This window comes from Tamandua tetradactyla, chromosome 6 (assembly GCF_023851605.1).
Source record: "Tamandua tetradactyla isolate mTamTet1 chromosome 6, mTamTet1.pri, whole genome shotgun sequence".
Taxonomy (NCBI): Eukaryota; Metazoa; Chordata; class Mammalia; order Pilosa; family Myrmecophagidae; genus Tamandua; species Tamandua tetradactyla.
This window is the reverse complement of record NC_135332.1, coordinates 179,424,250-179,443,725: the sequence shown is the minus strand read 5'-3', so window position 1 is coordinate 179,443,725 and position 19,476 is coordinate 179,424,250. Positions and strand designations below refer to the sequence as shown.

At 41.3% G+C, this 19,476-nt stretch overlaps 1 protein-coding gene across 2 annotated transcripts in view; it reads right to left on the bottom strand.

Annotated features, from left to right (window-relative positions):
- Positions 1-19,476, bottom strand: part of KHDRBS3 (KH RNA binding domain containing, signal transduction associated 3) — a 198,473-nt gene that overhangs the window by 105,619 nt on the left and 73,378 nt on the right. For both annotated transcript variants that reach the window (XR_013178562.1, XM_077167749.1), the window contains exon 2: positions 13,378-13,496. Coding sequence is in view for 1 of the 2 variants with exons in the window: in XM_077167749.1 (XP_077023864.1) it covers positions 13,378-13,496 (119 nt within the window). In the remaining variant the exon portion in view is untranslated. The remainder of the gene's footprint in view (positions 1-13,377; positions 13,497-19,476) is intronic.

Below are 19,476 nucleotides of genomic sequence, written 5' to 3'. Positions count from 1 at the left end.
CCATGTACCAACTCAAAGTCTTGATTGCCAAAGCCGAGGAGCAGGGGTCCAGCTCTATAAAGGCTTTTTGCTTTTTTTTTTCCTACTTCAACAACTCATTAGGTAGAACTGGAAGCATGCTTACCATCCAGCACTGCCCTAGGCAAGGTGGAATTAAGCTTGTCTGAGAGACAAAGTAACCAGTCAAGAAAAAAGAGTTACTTCCCTAAAGGGTGCATCTTCCCAAGAGAAAGGTGGGACCCAGTTTCAAGTGGAATTCCCCCCTCAAGGAATTCAGGCCCCAGGGACTGGAAAACTGAAGCAATCAAAACCAACCTCACCTCTGTCTCAACCACCCCCCAACAGGCAGAGTCTGCTGAAATTACAGGCATCACACTGCTTTGTACTGGTGGGAAATCAGAGGCAGACCAGTGCCATGTGCTGGGCAGGACAGGAAAAACACAGAGTCCAGAGGCTTACATGGGAAAGTTTGACAATCTGCTGGGTCTCACCCTCTGTGAAAATCGATACTGGCGACTCTCTCCTCCTGAGATGGGGGTCTGTCCAGTCAGGGAGAATATGGTGAGGGCTGGTAATATCGGACGAGACCCTCTTCAAAAAAAAAAGGCTACATATAGGCAGGATAAGAACAAGAAAAATGAGAACTGTAAAAGTCTGATCAATTAAACAGAACCTATGCTAGAGGTCTAGAATAAGTTGAACAGAATGTCAAAGAACAAATAGAGAACAAAGCCATCAATCAAGAAAACTCTAGGTAAAAGAGTAAAAACAACCTCCAAAATAAACGAATTAAGGAAATCAAATGCCTAGAAGCCAGCAAAACAATAACGAGACATACTAGGAAAATTGAAGATATGGCCCAGTCAAAGGAATAAACAAACACTTGAAATGAGATACAAGAGTTGAAACAACTAATTCAGGATGTTCAAACAGATAAGCAAAATCTCATCAAAAATCAAATCAGGGCAGGCCACAGTGGCTCAGCAGGCAGAGTTCTCGTCTGCCATGACAGAGACCCTCTCAATTCCCAGTGCCTGCCCATGCAAAACAAAAAAAAAAAATCAAATTGATGAGTCAAGGGAAGATATAAGGAAGACACTGGGAGAACATGACGAACTCAAAAGTTTGCAAAAAATAAATTGCAGAACTAATGGGAATGAAAAGCACAATAGAAGAGATGAAAAAACAATGGAAACCTATAACAGTAGATTTGAAGGGGCAGAATAAAGGATTAGTGAACTAGAAGACCGGACATCTGAAATTAGACACACAAAAGAAAACATGAGGAAAAGAATGGAAAAATATGAGTAGGGTCTCAGGGAACTGGCTAACAATATGAAGTGCACAAACATACATGTTGTGGGCATCCCAGAAGGAGAAGAGAAGGGAAAAGGTGAAGGAAGACTGATGGAGGAAATAATCACTAAAAATTTCCCATCTCTTATGAAAGACATTAAATTACAGATCAAAAAGTACAGTGTACCCCAAACAGACTAGATCCAAACAGACATATTCCAATACATTTACTAATCACACTGTCAAATGTCAAAGAAAGAATTTTAAAAGTAGCAAGAGAAAAGCAATCTGTTACATTCAAGGGACGCTCTATAAGACCATGTGTGGATTTCTCAGCAGAAACCATGAAATTGAGAAGGCAGTGGAATGATATATTTAAGATTCTGAAAGAGAAAAACTGCCAACCAATAATTCTATATCCAGCAAAACTGTCCTTCAAAAATGCAAGGGAGTTTAAAATATTTTCAGATCAACAATAAAAGAGAATTTGTGACTAAGAGACTGGATCTATAAGAAATATTAAAGGGAACACTACAGGCAGATAGTAAAAGGCAGTAGAGAGAGGGGTCTGGAGAACAGTGTAGAAATGAAGAATACCAGAAAAGGTAGAAACAGAAAAAAAAAATACTAGATACGACATATAAAGTCCAAAAAACAAAACTGTAAAAGAAAGTGCTGCCTTTACAGTAATGACACAATGTTAATGGATTAAACTCCCCAATCAATAGACACAGACTGGCAGAATGGATTAAAGAATAGGATAGGACCCATCTCTATGCTGCCTACAAGAGACTGACTTTAGACCCAAGGACAAAACTAGGTTGAAAGTGAAAGGTTGGTGTGCCAGTTTGAACAGATTATGTATCCTAGAAAAGCCATATTTTAATCATGATTCAATCTTGTAGAGGAAGCCATTTCTTTTAGTCCTGATTTAATAATGTAGGTTGGAACACTGATTAGATTATCTTCATTGAGATCTTATGCACCCAATTATGGATGTTAACTTTTGATTAGCTGGACATGTGACTCCATCCATTGTGGGTGTGTCTTGATTAGTTTACTGGAATCCCTTAAAGAGGACGCATTATGGAGAAATGACAGGGCCTACACAAATGACAGAAGCCTCAGGGCCAACAGAGAGAGCAGATGTAGATGCTCAGAGAACAGTTGCTTCAGAGAACAGAGACATGGATGTTTGGAGATGCTTAGAGCCCAGGAGACTTCACAATGAGATGTTAAGCTAGCCAGAATCTGGAGAGAGCCAAGGGAAGCCAAGAGATGAAAACCAGCCCCAGAGAACTAAGTGAGAAGCCCCCAAAAGAACAGAGATGGAAAACAAAGGAGCCCAGGAGCAAGGGACCAGTGGATGCCAGCCACAGCCGACAGAGGTGTTCCTGACCCATCAACCTTTCTTAAGTGAACGTAACCTCTTGTTGGTGCCTTAATTTGGGCACTTTCACTTCCTTAGAACTGTAAGCTTGTAATTTATTATATAAATACCATTCTAGTTCTGGTATAATGCATTCCAGCAGCTTTCAAACTACTAGAGTTGGGAAAAAATATTTCCTTCAAATAACAACCAGGAAAGAGCAGGAGTTACTATATTAATATCAGACTTCAAAAGTAAAACAATTAAAGGAGACAAAGAAGAATACTTTTAACAAAGGAACAATTAATAAAAGCAACAATTCAACAAAGACATAACAAACATAAATACTCATGTACCAAGCCAAAGTGCTCCAAAATACATGAGGCAAACACTGACAACACTGAAGGGAAAAGTAGACCCCTCTACCATAACTGCCGCAGACTTTAAGTCCCCACTGTCATTGACGGATAGAACATCTACACAAAGGATAAAGAGGGGAACAGAGATGTTTGAATGATAATGATAAATAAGCTAGAGTAATAGACATTTGCAGAACGCTGCACCCTACAACAGCAGGATACATATTTTTTCTCAAATGCTCATGAATAATTCTCAAGGACAGACCATATATGGGGTCAGAAACCAGGTCTCAATAAATTTAAAAAGATTAAAATTATACAAAACACTGTTTGGTATCAAAACAGAATGAAGTTGGAAATCAATAACAGGCAGAGGGCCAGAAAAATCACAAATACATGGAGGCTAAACAACAAATGCTTAAAGAACCAGTGGGTCAAGGAAGAAATAACAAGAGAAATCAGTAAATAACTCGAGGCAAATGAAAATGAAAACACAATACATCAAAATTTATGAGATGCAACAAAGGTAGTGCTGAAAAGGAAATTTATTTCCGTAAGTGTCTATATTAAAAAAAAGAAAGAGCAAAAATCAAGGAGATAACTGTTCAGTTGGAAGAACTAGAGAAAGAACAGTAAACTAACCCCAATGCAAAAAAAAAGGAAAGAAATTACAAAGATCAGAGCAGAATAAATAAAAATGAGAATACAAAAATCAAGAAAATCAACAAAATCAGAAGTTAGTTCTTTGAGAAAATCTGTAAAATTGCTGGACCCTTAGGCAGGCTGACAAAAAAAAAGAGAGACAGCAAGCATGAAAATAAATAAAATCAGAAATGGAAGAGGAGACATAACCACTGATCCGACAGAAATAAAGAAGGTAATATGAGGATACTATGAGCAACTATATGCTAAGAAATTAGACAACACACAAAATGGACAACTTCCTAGAAAAGAATCAAGAAGCTCCCAACAAACAAAAGTCTAAGACCAGATGGCTTCACGTGTGAATTCTACCAAACATTCAAGAAAGAATTAATACCAATCCTGCTCAAAATCTTCAAAAAAACTGAAGAGGTATGAAACATACCTAACATTCCATGAGGCCAACAGCAACCTAGGAACAAAGCCAGACAAAGATATTACAAAAAAAACAAAATTACAGATCTCTTTAATGAATACAGATGCAAAAATCCTCAACAAAATACTTGCAAATCAAACCTAGCAGCACATTAAAAGAATTATACACCATGAGGAAGTGGGATTTATTCCAGGCATGCAAGGTTACTCCAACATATGAAAAGCAATTAATGTAATACACCAACAAATCAAAGTGCAAAAACCACATAATCATCTCCATTTACGCAGAAACGGCAGTTGACAAAATTCAACATCTTTTCTTGATGAAAACACGTCACAGGATAGGAACAGAAGGGAACTTCCTCAACATGATAAAGGGAATATATGAACAACTCACAACTAACATCATCCTTAATGGGGAAAGACGGAAATCTTTCCCTCTAACATCAGGAACAAGACAAGGATGCCCGATGTCAGCGCTGTTACTCAACCTTGCGTTGGAAGTTCTAGCCAGAGCAATTAAATAAGAAAAAGAAATAAAAGACATCTAAATTGGAAAAGAAGAAGTAAAACTCTCAGGGTTTGCAGATGACTTGATATTATATGTTGAAAATCCTGAAGCAACTACACCAAGGCTACTAGAGCTAATAAATGAGTACAGCAGACTGGCAGGGTACAGAGACCAACACACCAAAATCAGGAGTGCTTCTATATGTGATGAACAACCTGAGGAGAAAATCAAGGAAAAAATTAATTTACAATAGCAACCAAAAGAATCAAATATTCTTTTGGAATAAATTTAACTAAGGATACAAACATCTATACACAGAAAGCTACAAGAAATTACTAAAAGAAATAATGAAAAACCTTAAATAAATGGAAGTGTATACCATGGATTGGAGACTAAATAGAGTTAAGATGTCAATTCTCTTCAAATTGATTTATAAATTCAATGCAATACCAATTAAAATCCCAACAACTTACTTTGCAGAAATACAAAAACCAGTAACCAAATTTATTTCAAAGAGGAGGGTGCCCCAAATAGCTAAAAATATCTTGAGAAAGAAAACTGAAATGGGAGGGCTCACACTGAAGCACATTATGAAGCTACTGTGGTCAAAACAGCATGAAGATAAGATAAAAAAAAAGACATACTGACCAATGGCATCAAACCGAGTGTCCAGAAATAGACCCTCTCATCAATGGACAATCTTTGCTAAGGCAGTCAAGCCAACCCACATGGGACAAAACAGCCTCTTTAATAAACAGTGTTTGGAAAACTGGATATCCATATGCAAAAGCGTGAGAGAGGATCCGTATCTCATACCCTACATAAAAATTAACTCAAAATGGATCAAATACCTAAAATTAGAGTTAAGATCATAAAACTGTTAGGAGAAAATATAGGAAAAGCTCTCATAAATCTTGTAATAGGAGGTAGTATCCTAGACCTTATACCCAAAGCACGAGCATTGAAAAGAAATAGGTAAATGGTATCTCCTCAAAACTAAACATTTCTGTGCACCAAAGAACTTAGAGTAAAAAGGCAGCCTATGAGATGGGAAGCAGTATTTGGAAAACACATGTCAGATAAGGGCTTGGTATCCAGAATATATAAAGAGATTGTACAACTCAACAACAAAAAGACAAACAACCCAATTTAAAAATGGGCAAAAGGAAAAGACACTTCTCAGAAGAGGAAATACGAATGGCTAAAAGGCACATGAAAAGATGTTCAACTTCACTGGCAATTAAGGAAATCCAAATCAAAGCTTCAAGGAAGGGGTGCATGGGTGCTTCAGCAGTAGAATGCTTGCCTTCATGTGGGAAACCCAGGTTTGATTCCCGAACCATGCATTCCAACCCCCTCCAAAAAAAGAAGACAAGGACAAGTGCTGGAGAGGATGTGGAGAAAGAGACACACATGTCCACTGATGGCAGGAACGTAAGATGGAACAAGCATTCTAGAAAGCAGTTTGGTGGTTCCTGAGGAAGCTAAGTATAGGGCAGCCATGTGATCCAGCATCCCAGTACTAGGTACATACCCAGAGGGCGTGTGGGCAAGGACACAAATGGACATTTGCACACCAATGTTTATAGCAGCATTATGATTGCCAAGAGATGGAAAAGGCTCAAATGTCCATCAATGGATGAGTGGCTGAACAGGCCGTGGCACATACATGCAATGGAATATCACACAACTCTAAGACAGATTAAAGCCATGGAGCATGTAACCACACGGATGGACCTTGAGAACATTCTGCCGAGTGAAACTAGCCAGGAACAAAAGGACCAATACTGTATAGTCTAACATGAACTTGACTTTAAAAACGAATCCAGTGGTTCTTGGTATATTCACAGATATACGAAACAATCACGATTTGCTCTCCGCCCCAGCCCTAAGCACACACCAACATGCTTTCTGCCTCTCCAGGTTTCTCTCTGCTGAACTTTCCTAAGAATGGAATCATGAAGGTGTGATCTTCCCAAACCAGCTTCTTCCACTTGGGGAGTGCCTTCCAGGTTCACCCACAGCGTGGCAGTACCAGCCCCTCCTCCTCATCACGCAGTGACACTCCCTTGTGCGGACACGCCTCACTGTTTATTCCTTCCTGTGCTGACCGGCATCTGGGGTAGTCCTACATTTTGGCTGTGCTGACTAATGCTGCTATAAACATTATGCAGAAATGGTTGTGTGAACAAGCGTTTTTCTTCTCCACCCAGAAGTGGAATTCCTGGGTCAGGCAGGAACTCTGTTTAACTACTTGAGGAACTGACCGGTTGTGTGGCACAGCAGCTTCACTGCTTGGCCTTCTCACCAGCAGTGTGTTTTCATTTTTTTCACATCTTCTACAATGCTTATTATTATCTGACTTTTTCATTTTCATTCTCACCCAGTGGGTGTGAAGTGGTATCTCACAGTGGTTGTGATTTGTGTTTACCTGGTGACTGCTCACGTCCAGCTCCTGGGTGCTCACTGCTCACCTGTTCTTGAACCCACCACCCAGCCACACCATTTTCGTGTTTGTACTTCAGACCCAACAAACTAACATATAAGTGCGTGACTTTTATTTCTACAGATGTATTATCAATTAAACACCAGAAATAATGATCATTTTCACATAAACCCTCTGAAAGAGACATTAATCAATTAGGAGCCACAGAAAAGACAATTTTTATCTTACCTATATGACTGCCAAATACTTATTCACTACTCTAGGAAGACTTTAAAGCAGTGGTACTTTATATGGAAAAGGTTTCTGCAAAATAATAAAGTCACAGGTTTTGAACTGTCTGTAAATGCTACAAGTGAAAAATGCTAAGCCAACTCTAAAAAAGTTTCTGTAAGCTTTAACTCAAACTCCAGGAAGGAATATCTTTCATAAGTATGTCCCTCTTCTTTCTCTCTCAGACACTCTTTACCTAAGAACTTATGTGACCACTGTAAATACCACATTTAAATTATGCATAAAACAGAAAATCACATAATGTAAGAAACAATATTGGCTAATATAAAGTCCCTGAAAACAGTATATACACATTAGAATGCTACGAAACAAACAAATTTAGTACAACTAATTTAAACCTATAGAATTTACTCAGTACAATAACCCTTGAAAACCATAACGATAGTACAAAGGTATCTCCTCAACAAAACTCAGGCACATTTTTTTCCTCAAATTGAAAATTTACTTCTGTTTCTCAATTATAAAAGTTATACAAACTTAATGTCAAGACATTCAAATACCAAAATGTGCAAAGTACAAAGTATCACATAGCCCTACCTTCCAGAAAATATCTACTGTTAAGATTCTAACTAGTTGTTTTTCAAATACTTATCCAACTGGAATCCTAGCTGTTCTATATCTTGCTCCTTTTTCTCTCAGTCAACAATACGGGCATCTCACCACAGCATAGAGCCTTCCACACGATGATATCACACAACTGATTTAACGTCATCGTAATTCACTCACTCTCGGGTCGCTGAACGTGCTTCCCCCCAGCGGGACAGCCCTCCGGACACGGTCTCGGGTCACAGAGCCCACGAGGAGCCACCGTGCCTTCTTCCTGCTCCAGCTCTGCAGTCCCCACCAGCCAACCCTACTTCGTGCTCTGCTTTCTTAATGTTTTATACGCACACTTCCGTAAGAATGTGCGTGTCACACTGAAATGAACCCATTTAACAAACAAGGGGGCCCGTAGTTTCCCGGAGCCCCTGGCCCACGCGTGGTCCTGCATCAGTGGGGGGCCGCACTCCACCTCACTTCGGCCTCTTCCCCAGGGCAGCAGCCTTCTCTTAGCACATCAGCATAAGTCTCCTCTCTGCACCTCTAGAGCACCCTACTGCCACCCTCCCCAGCTGCCTCAGGAACACTGGCCTGTGCATCTGGACTCCTCACAGAGCCGAGGGCTGTGTGCGGGCAAGGACCACCCTTCGTCGAGGTGCTCCCAGCATGGGGTGGCGCGGACGAGGCCTCAATGCCAGTGCGACACACAGATGGATGGGGGGGGGGCCCTGAGAAGTGGTGCAGCCCACGACACAGCGGCTTCAAACCCTAACCCACACTGCACTTATGGGGCGCGGCCACAGGGCACCCCACTCCCAGGCTGACATGACATTAACCCCGATCAATCCGGGCGCTGCCCAGCACTAGGGGTGAGGGTTCGTCAGCAGAAAACCCATGAAGAATGATTTCTGCACCTTCAAAAGTTTTCACAAAGTATAAAACAATCTAGAAGCTCAGACATGAAACTCAAGGGAGTGAGTGCACTTCTAAGGTGTGAATAAGAAAAGACATATGTATTGTTTCCAATGTTGTGTCACTGAAAGAATTTTGAAAATGGTTAAGAGAAGTTATTTGATTAATGGAAATCACTGTACTAGGTGAAGTTCCAAAATGCTAGTTATGACTTTCAACAATGTAGGGTGGGTGCCAATTCCCCACCGGGCACCACGCCGCCACCACTCCACCAGAGCACCGAGTCCTGGCAGTCTCTGGCTCGGGCGGTCAGCTGGCATGAGCATGGGGTTCATTCAGAATGGACGGCAGAGCTGTATTAGCTTTTCTATAAGGCCAGCTTGAAACATGCATGCTCAATTATTCCAAGCAGAAATAAGCTTCAGTATTCTGAAAGCAGTGGATTTCTGAGCAGTCTACTCCAGACATTATAATTATTTGAAATGGACTCTTCTGTTAGGCACAAAAATTATCATTTGACGTCTGCATCATCAAAGCTGACACTGAAAAGTTATATTTAAATTTTATTTCATACATTTTATTCAAATACTTCATTTTATTTCATAGACTTATTCATACAAAACAAAGCATTAATTTTAGGTTAAGCTTCAGCTACTGAACAGAGCCAGCATATGCCATATTTGTAGCTATAGCACACTGAACATGAATCAATCTATAAATGGTTCCATAAGCCATGTTTTGTTTAATAAATGAGACTGGCTATGAAGCATTCATTATATAATTGTCTGTTTACCTATTAAAGTGTGTATCCCTAGTTCCGCAGGAATGGCTGAGTAAGCTCCTAACAGACTGACCATCTATAGACGATAACTATAAACTCTGAACAAAACATAAAAATGAACTATCTGAAGGCTCTGGAGGGTGCAAACACCAAGGAGTCAACACTTGGAAGAGGACAATGGTTGGGGTGAATTCACTGATTTTAGAGTTTTCAGCCTGACTGATAGCTTTGAGGCCAATACTGTACTGAAATGTAAGGGAGATAACAGAAAAGACAACCAGAGGTGGGAAGCTACAAATTTCGTGGATAAAATCTGCCAAAAATCTCTGCCAAACCCCTGAATCATATACACAAAAACAAAGTGCAAGGGTCAAATCTAAGTTGGCCAAGATTTGGGACTAGTAGACAGGGATTTCAAAGTACCTATGGTGACTGTGCTCATTGGCAAATGGGAAATAACCCTTGAAAAAACATAAAACCTCTGCAAAAAAAAAATGTGTGTATGTACACACATGCATAAATAAATCAAATGTAAATTTCCGAAACAGTTAAAGTACAATACATGACATAAAACATTCACCTTGTAGGATTAGCAGCAAAATGGAAATGACATAAGAAAGAATCAATGAGCTTAAAGATGATAGCAGTAATAATGATGCAATCTGAAGAAGAAGAAAAAAAATTAACAAAAGCCAACATAGCCACAGGAACCTCTGATAATATCAAAAGGTCTAATATATGTATAATTGAAGTCCCAAAAGATATGGAGAGAATAGTTCAGAAAAAATATCTGAAGAAGCAATAGCTTAATTATGGTGAAATGGACAAATCCATTGAAGAACACAAAAGAGTTGTGCAAAAGAAGATATGGAAAATCTAACCAGCCCATATCAATGAAAGATATTGAATGTATTATTAAATTCCAGACCCAGAGAGCTTCACTAGTAAATTCTCTCAAATACTGGGAAGAAATAACACCAATGACACACATTCTTTGAGAACAAAATGGAAAGAACAATTTCCCACTCATTTTATGAGACCAGCATAACCCTAATATCAAAATCTGATAAAGACAATTGCACACACACACAAAACAAATTTACAGACCAGTATCATGGACATAGATGCAAAACTACTTTACAAAATACTGGCAAATTGAATCAACAATATATAAAAAGGATAATTTATCAATGCAAGTGGGTTTAGCCCAGGAATGCAAAGTTGGTTTAATTCAGCAAGATCAATGAGCAGGATTCAGCGCATAAACAGTATAGGAGGTGCTACCAATGCACACTTCAGTAGATCCCACCCAGGATCAGAGCTCTCAGCAACACTGAAATAGAGCGGAAACTTTCTTTACCTAATAAAGATTACCTACAAAAGACTGACAATTGATATCGTTCTAAAATGGTAAAATACCAAATGCTTGCTTACTAAGATTGGGAACAATACTCTTGCACCACTTCTATTCAACATCATTCTGGAGGTTCTAGCAAATACAAAAAGGAAAATAAAAAAATAAAAGGTATACAAATTGGAAAGGAAGAAATAAAACTGTCGACGCAGATGATAGGATTGTTTACATAAGATACCCTAAGGAATCTACAAAACTTACCAGATAAGCGAATTTAGCAGGGTGGCAGAAGAATCCAAGGTTAATATATAAAATTTCATAGTAAAAGCAAAAAACTGGAAAACAATTTTAAAAATATTCATATTTGCAATAATGCCAAAAAATAAAAAAGATTAAGGGATAAGTTTAACAAAAGACATAGACAACCTTAACCCTAAATAAGTACAGAGACAGGTATATAACGTTCAAGGAATTGAAGAGTCAACGCTGTTAAGATGGCAAATCTCCCCCAGACTCATCAAGAGACAAGGCAACCACAGTCATATTCCCAAAACATCCCTTTATGGAAACCGGTAAACTGATTCTGAAACCTATATGGAATTGCAAAGGACACAGGATATCCAAGCAATCCTGAAAAAGGAGGATAAAGATAGAAGACTCCCATTACCTAATGCCAAGTTTTACGACAAAGCTAAGTGATCAAGGAAGAACAGTCGTGGCATACAAGACCGATGGAACAGAATAAAAGCTCAGCACAGGCCTGCTCTTAACACAACCATCTGATTTTCATCAAAAGTGCCAAAACAATCGGTGGAGTGAAAACCCCTTTCAGCAAATGATGACAGAAAAACTAGATTATCAATTTGGGTAAAAATAATTAACTTTCAGCATACATAAAAATTAATTTGAGATGTATCACAGAACTAAAAGTGAAAGCTAAAACGGTAAAACTTTTAAAGGAAATACAAAAGAATACCTTTATAACTTATAAAGGACTCTACGTTTGCTTGAGGATGGCAGATTTCTGAGTTTACAGAAAGCAATAATAGTTAAAAGAAAGACCCGTAATACTAGACTTCATCAAAACTAGAACTTCTGGCAAATGGATAAACTGTGGTGTATGATAAAATAGGCTACTATTCAACGAATTAAAAAAAAAAAACTATCAACACATACAACAGTGTGCATGAATTTCAAAAGCTATAGTATATGCCAAGTGAAGGAAGTCTTCCATAAAATGGGACACAATCATATGATCTCATTTATAGGAAGTTCTAGAACAAGCAAACAATGCGTGCCGCTGGAGGGGCCATTGTAATTCTCTAAGGAGGGACATAAAAGAACTTTCTGGCAGGATGATAATGTCTGTCTTGATACCAATATGAGTTAGAGGAGTAGCTATTTCTCAGAAGGCATCCATGAATTGTACATTTAGGATTCTACCATTTCATTATACGTACTTTAGCATAAAAACTGTAAAATACATTGAACTCAGTTAATGGTATACATGGTGGAGTATTTTTCCAATTCATGGTAAAATGTGTCAAAAGCAGGATGATTTGATGAAGAGAAGGGACAAATAAGTGATAAATCAAGTATAATAAAATACGAATGGCAGAATGTAGGTGTAAGTGTATAGGTGGTCGGTATAAACTTCTGACTGCTCTATGCTTGAAAATTTTCATAACAGAATGCTGGAAAAGAAGTATATATTCTACCTTCTTTTAAAAAGAGATTTAGAATAGTCTGTCACCTGACATGAATAATAAAAACACTAAAATAGATGAAAAAACATGTATTACAAGTAATGGAAAAAAAAACACCAAATATTTAGATTAATATAATAATACTAAGGTTGAAGTATAAATTGAATCAAGGTAAAAATATGTGGGGTTGCTAAACAGATGCCCACTTTAGCTCATTTGCTCAACAACAAAAAAAGAAACAAATCAGTATTCTGGAGACGGGCAATTTTTTATCCAGTATTAAATTCTAAAGGAATTTACTGAATAAATCCTTTCGGAATGAGAACTTCACACCAATGGCCAATGTAAAACAAGTCCTCCTCTAGCCATTTTTATATATGGGTAGTCAAAACTAAGAAAAAAGGAAGAAGAAAAGGTAAGATTTAAATAAGATTAGAATAGATAACTCTGGAATGTTTCTATGCTAAATAATAAGCAAAGCATTTAACGTGGATAATTTTATCTAATTCTTGGTGATCCAACCCCACCACAAACGAGCGAAGGTAAGAGGCTGCCCGAAGTCACACCGAGAAGACTGAGAAGCAGTTTCTCGGGTTCCCCAGGGCCTGCCAGAGTCAAACAAGAAAAGGCAGGACCGAACCGTTCCTGCCTCCCGTGAATGTCGGGTGGGGCTGTGCGAAGGGGAGGCCCCCAGGCACCCCCGGATGACGGGCTCCCCAGCGCAGGCCGGCTCACCTTCGGGAACTGCTTCACCGGGATCAGCACCTTCTGCCCCAGCTTCATGTTCTTGTTGACCACCACGTCGATGTACTTCTCCTCGTCCCTGCCGTCTCCCTTCTGACACTTCTCTATCTCTGCGAGGAAAGAGAAGCCATAAAATGTGACCTGGATGCCGACCTGCCAGCAGGGACAAAAGGAGCGCAGCAAAGTACAGACACAGTGGCCAAGAGCCTCCAAACAGAGCCCAGGACCACCCTCATGCACGCTTCCACCCGGTACCGCTGCCGCCACGGTGCGCCGAGCTCCCCGATACTACTGCCGCCGCGGTGCACCGAGCCCCGATACTGCTACCGCCGCGGTGCGCCAAGCCCCGATACTGCTACCACCATGGTGCGCCGAGCCCCCCGATACTGCTACCGCCGCGGTGCGCCGAGCCCCGATACTGCTACCACCATGGTGCGCCGAGCCCCCCGATACCACTGCCGCCACGGTGCGCCGAGCCCCCCGGTACCGCTGCCACCACGGTGTGCCAAGCCCCCCGGTACCGCTGCCGCCACGGTGTGCCAAGCCCCCCGATACTACTGCCGCCACGGTGCGCCGAGCCCCACCAGCGCTGCTAATCGCCACGGTGCGCCGAGCCCCCCGGTACTGCTGCCGCCACGGTGCACCGAGCCCCGTGGGACTGCTGCTGCTGCCACGGTGCACCGAGCTCCCCGGTACTGCTGCTGCCACGGTGCACCGAGCCCCCCGGTTCTGCTGCCGCCACAGTGCACCGAGCCCCCCGGTACCACTGCTGCCACGGTGCGCCGAGCCCCCCAATACTGCTAATCGCCACGGTGAGCCGAGCCCCCCGATACTACTGCCGCCACGGTGCGCCGAGCCCCACCGGCACTGCTAATCGCCAAGGTGCACCGAGCCCCCCAGTACTGCTGCCGCCACGGTGCTCCGAGCCCCCCAATACTGCTACCGCCATGGTGTGCCGAGCCCCCTGGTACTGTTAACTGCCACGGTGCGCCAAGTCCCCCAGTACCGCTGCCGCCACGGTGCGCCGAGCCCCCCAATACTGCTAATCGCCACGGTGAGTCGAGCCCCCCGATACTGCTACTGCCATGGTGTGCCGAGCCCCCTGGTACTGTTAACTGCCACGGTGCGCCGAGCCCCCTGATACTGCTACCGCCACAGTGCACCAATCCCCCCCCAAACACACACACACAGAGTCCCTGAAAACCCCCAGGAGCGCCCAGGGCTCTCTCTCAGGCTCTATCAAAGTCTCGCTGAGTTCAATTTTCAGAAACCTGAAACTCCCAGACTACCAGTCTCTCCAAGAACACCAACCAATTGCATCCCTATCGACACCTCTTTCCAACATGAAAGGGATAGAACGGCCATTGTCCAAACATCTCTGAAGACCGGGAGAAGAAGCAAAGAGAGGGCGGAGCTGTGACAGAGAAGAGGGGCTCTAACAACGCTTGTGACTACTAAACCTCCACGCAGGTATTTCTTGTGACGCTCTAGTATATTAGAACAGCTAGAAGGAAATACCTGAAATCATGGAGCTGTAACCCATACCAAACTTTAAATTTGCTCTATAACTTACTTGTTAACCTGTATTTTGAAAGTTTTCACTTTTCTGCATATATGTTATATTTCACAATAAAAAATATTTTTTTAAAAATTATGTGGCTTAGAGCCACAGAAGACAGAAGTTCTGGTTAGTTCTGCTATGCCATGAAATAAAATATAGAATATTGGTTTTCAAGTTCTTACAATTTTTTCTAGGAATGACATGTCCTGTTTTAGCAACGGTTCTTCACCAGGGAAGAAAATACATGTCTCCTGCTAAGGGAGGAGAACAATGGACTAGATGACAAACACATGAGGAAAAAAAAATGAAAAATGAGTCCTGTGGGGCCCTCCGGACTCCTAGAATAAGGCTGATTTAGCAGCAACGACCCAGCCCAAGGGCATCTTCAGTTCAGGGCTGCCAAGCTCCGACATGCTGGTCAGCTCTGCCTGCTCTCCACGACAAGCACGCCCGAGGATGACTCTGAGATGCAGTAAAGCCCATTCGCACCTTCCCTCCACCGACCTCCTCAACGAACTCCTGTCTTCACCAGTGCTCTTTCCTCCACCTGTGGTGCTACACGATTTCCTCCCATAAACCTCTGTCCATGCTCAGCCCATTTCACCCCTCATCACGGTCCCCAGTGGGGTGGCAGGAGCTGGTGAATCAATCACATCCACCTGCACCCACAAAGCACCGCATTTCCAATTCTGCACTCTCCCAGAGCCTTTAGACAAAAAGAGACAGGCGGTGACATGAACCCTCTTAGGCAATGTCTGCATCTCTATCCAACAAAGCCTACCACTATGCACTTACTGAGGACAAGCTCCTGTCCTGGGAAGCAGGAGTCTGGCATTCCTGCATATCCTTCTGGTGTCCGGCTGTATAGGAGATACACAAATTGGTGATCGGTGACTGCTGGATAAACAAGTAAGTGGACTGTCGCCTCCAAAAAGACCACGAGATACCTAGGCTCAAAGAAGGGTCAGAGTGGCACGGAGAGGTACCTAAGACGCTACAGTGATACAGCGGGCTGCAAAGGTCTATCCTCTCTGCTTGGGGAACGAGGAACACTTAAGGATTTACTCTGTGCCATCCCTGGACTAGCACTTCATGTTCATGATAGAATTCAACCCTCAGAATAGATGAGAAGGAGGAGGCTCAGAAAGGTGGCTTCACTAATTAATGGCAGAGGCAGGAACTGCTCCTACTAAAGGCAGCGTGCTACTGCCGTCCCCTCACCCTGTGGCCATGTCTTACCCTTCTCTGGCTCTGGGACAATGAGAGGCTGTGTCAAGGCCGGAGCTCCGGGGGCCCACCCACAAGGCCCTGGGGGCCAAAGAGGCCCACCCTGGAGCGCCTGTCGCTGCACACCCCGCTGCACTGCTTTCTACTAAGCACACGCACTTTCAGTGAGCAACAAGGAGTTGTTACAATTTAAAGGATGTAAAATGGGATGTAAAGTTCCAAGATTCTGAGCTACATGTGCCAATAACTGCCTCTGTGAGCCTATAAAAAAGGCCTCCTTTTTTTCAGTTTCTTCACATTTAAAATGAAAAGTACAAACTAGCATATCCAAGGACTTGGTCCTAAAACCGTGAGATTTCGTGTGATTTGTACATGCACATTACAATGTCAGTACATGAAAAGATCACGAGTTCCCGTGCCAAATCGACCACCGTCACAGGATTCAGGTGCGTGGTCTTCTCCCCGTGCAGTGGCACCTGCACCTCCCCGACGGCTGCAGAAGGGTCAGGAAGGAAACCAAGCAGAGCGAGCAGAGGCCCGCCAGAGAGCAAGCACTCAACAAACCTTCACTACTAGGACTACGGTAACTCTTTTTAATACCTTTTAGAAACCAAATTCTCTTAAATTAAATCTCTAATATTCTAAGTAAAATAATCTGCTTGAAAAACACACTGACAACACTTGATCTGCAACCTCTTTCAAAACAGTTTTTAAAAATGGGCAAATAAAAATATTATTTGTAAAGCTAATGCACAAGTCATTCAGGAATAATAGCTCCTTCTAATTTCAATAAATCCATCCATTTTTATTAGTTATTACAATACTAAAAATCTTAAGAATCAGTAAAGGTAGAAAAAGCCTGTTTTTATAAATCCAAGTTTACTAAAGAATGCTTAATCACACTGCCCGATATACTATTATTGTACAAATAAAATGGACTATTCGCAATTGAGTCTCTAAATTCTAGAAAACAAAATACACACGATAGCATAAATGTTTAACAAATAGGTCAGTTCAGCTTCTGGCCCTTGTCTGCGGCCAACCTGCAGCTTCACAGACGGGTTCTCCAAGAAGCAGCCTGAGGGCCCTGCGGTCACAGTGAGAGCAGCAGCCCCTCCAGAGAAAAGTGTCTGGGCTGCGCGCTGCACATGCTAAGTCAGTCAGTAGCATATATAATTCAATCTTCTCAGTAACCCAACGAGGCTCTGCTATTTTTCTCTTTTCAGATAAAAAGGTAATTAATGGAGAATTGGGATTAAAACTCAGATCTGTTTGACCCCAAAGGCAATTTGTTTTCATATAATTACACACTGGGTTCAAAAGAACTTGGGCTTTTTCCAACTCTTAAACAGAGAAGTCTGATATCTGAAAACTGTCCACAACCCAAGTGGAGTGCAGACTTCTCTAAAAGCACGCAAGCAGGTCTCAAAAGAACTGATCAATTATTCTCTACCTGGAAAGATGGACTAGAAGAAATCCTGCGGATTCCCACTGCAGGCGCCAAGAGGGCCAGGTCACCTTTAACTTCTCCGACCCGGACCCCAAACTGGGTGTGTGTCACCCTGGAAAATGGACTCGAAACACAATTTGTAGGGGACACTATCATGTACACTGAAATAGAAGGCTATGAACTGCCTTCTTTTTTAAAAAGTATATTTAAAAGAGATAATCGTTCTTACTCTTGGAAAACTTTCCAACAGTACTTTTAACTTTTATTCACTTTATTCCTATAAATACATCCATTTGATAAAGATGTACAACAGTTTTTAAGAATACAAAATTAAAAGAAAAGGTTTCTTCTATCACACACATGCCACAGGTAATTATAATAACATCTTTTATATACTCTTTCAGAAATTCTCCATGGATTAAGAAAATTGTGCACACACAAACACACATCCATGTGGTCTGAGAAATCATGGAACTTACAGTAGAAATAAGCTAAATCAAGTTTGTTTCCCACAGTTAAGAGCAACAAATCACACATCATCCGCTCCGTCGAGTATAACAAGTCATGATTTCAGCTTTAATCAGTAGAAGAAAATAAATTCCTCCTTTATCTACATATGCCATAATTCACAATGCCTTTTTACAAACTTAGAAGATTCAGCAAAATTAGGTATACTGAAGCTTTCTCCTCAAAAAAAAAAAAAAAAAGAATTTTTATATGTCGGTATATGTCTCAAAGAGATTTAATTGCTTATTTTGTTCCCAAATTAAAAAGCATTTAATTACAATTTTTAAGAACTCACACCAGATACATGATTTAATATTTACCTCCATAAAATCAGAATTCCAAATTACTTTTTATCAGTGACATCAGTAAGACTTGTGAAGTCACAAAGTCATACAGGTAAGATTAACAAATTATATAAAAATTACCTATTTTATATATACTATGTTACAGTTTGAGGCATGCCTGTCATCTTAAAGAGGAAAATAAATGAAAATCTATACAAAACACCTAATTTCCTCTTTGTTTATATACAAAACTCTGCAAAGTTTAGGTTAACAAAATACTTTGATGTTATTTTAAGCAAGCTTTGAATTAAAATCTGTTGGACTATAACAGTTCACTGTTTAAGAATTACTATTTAATTTTAGAGCCCGATGCCGTGTGAGGGCAGCAGAGCACAGGGGTTGGCACTCTGGACCTGGCATAAATATCACCTAACACCCTTTTCTGAGACCCTACTGCCCTCCAACTAGAGAAGTCAAAACTGATCAAATTTTGCTGCTGCTGTTAAATAAGCACTGTCCAATCAATAACATGTGTTTTCTCCTTGACTGAAGATCAGAGGTAGCTCAGCGTTTTCACGACACCCCATAGGATGGGAACTGCCCAGGATAACGTAGGGCTCTCCAGACACCCACGTGGTGTAGGGCCGCCTCGCTCTACCTGGGGTTCCGGCGAACGCCCCTCGGATCCTCCCTGGGGTGAGAAAGAGCTTCTGACACCCACTGGGGGGATAACGCCTTTGGTTAATTGTAGCAAAGGAAGATCAACCACTGAAGAAATCCAATCAAAATCTCAAGGTCGAATGCATAGGGGATTGCCTCTCTCTAATCCCCAGATTACATGTGGTAACACAGAGCTCAGTGTATACCAAAGCCGTCTTCCGGCTCAGAGATAACAAGCAAATTCACGATTATGGTTTTAGATAGTGCAGGGGACTAAACCTTACGTTTTCAAACCATGGACACTGAATTTCTATCAGCCCCAAAATCTAGTTTCAATAATAATGTCTGTTTTGGTTTTTGTTTGTTCATTTGATTTTTATTTTGTTTTTCCTTTGATCCCA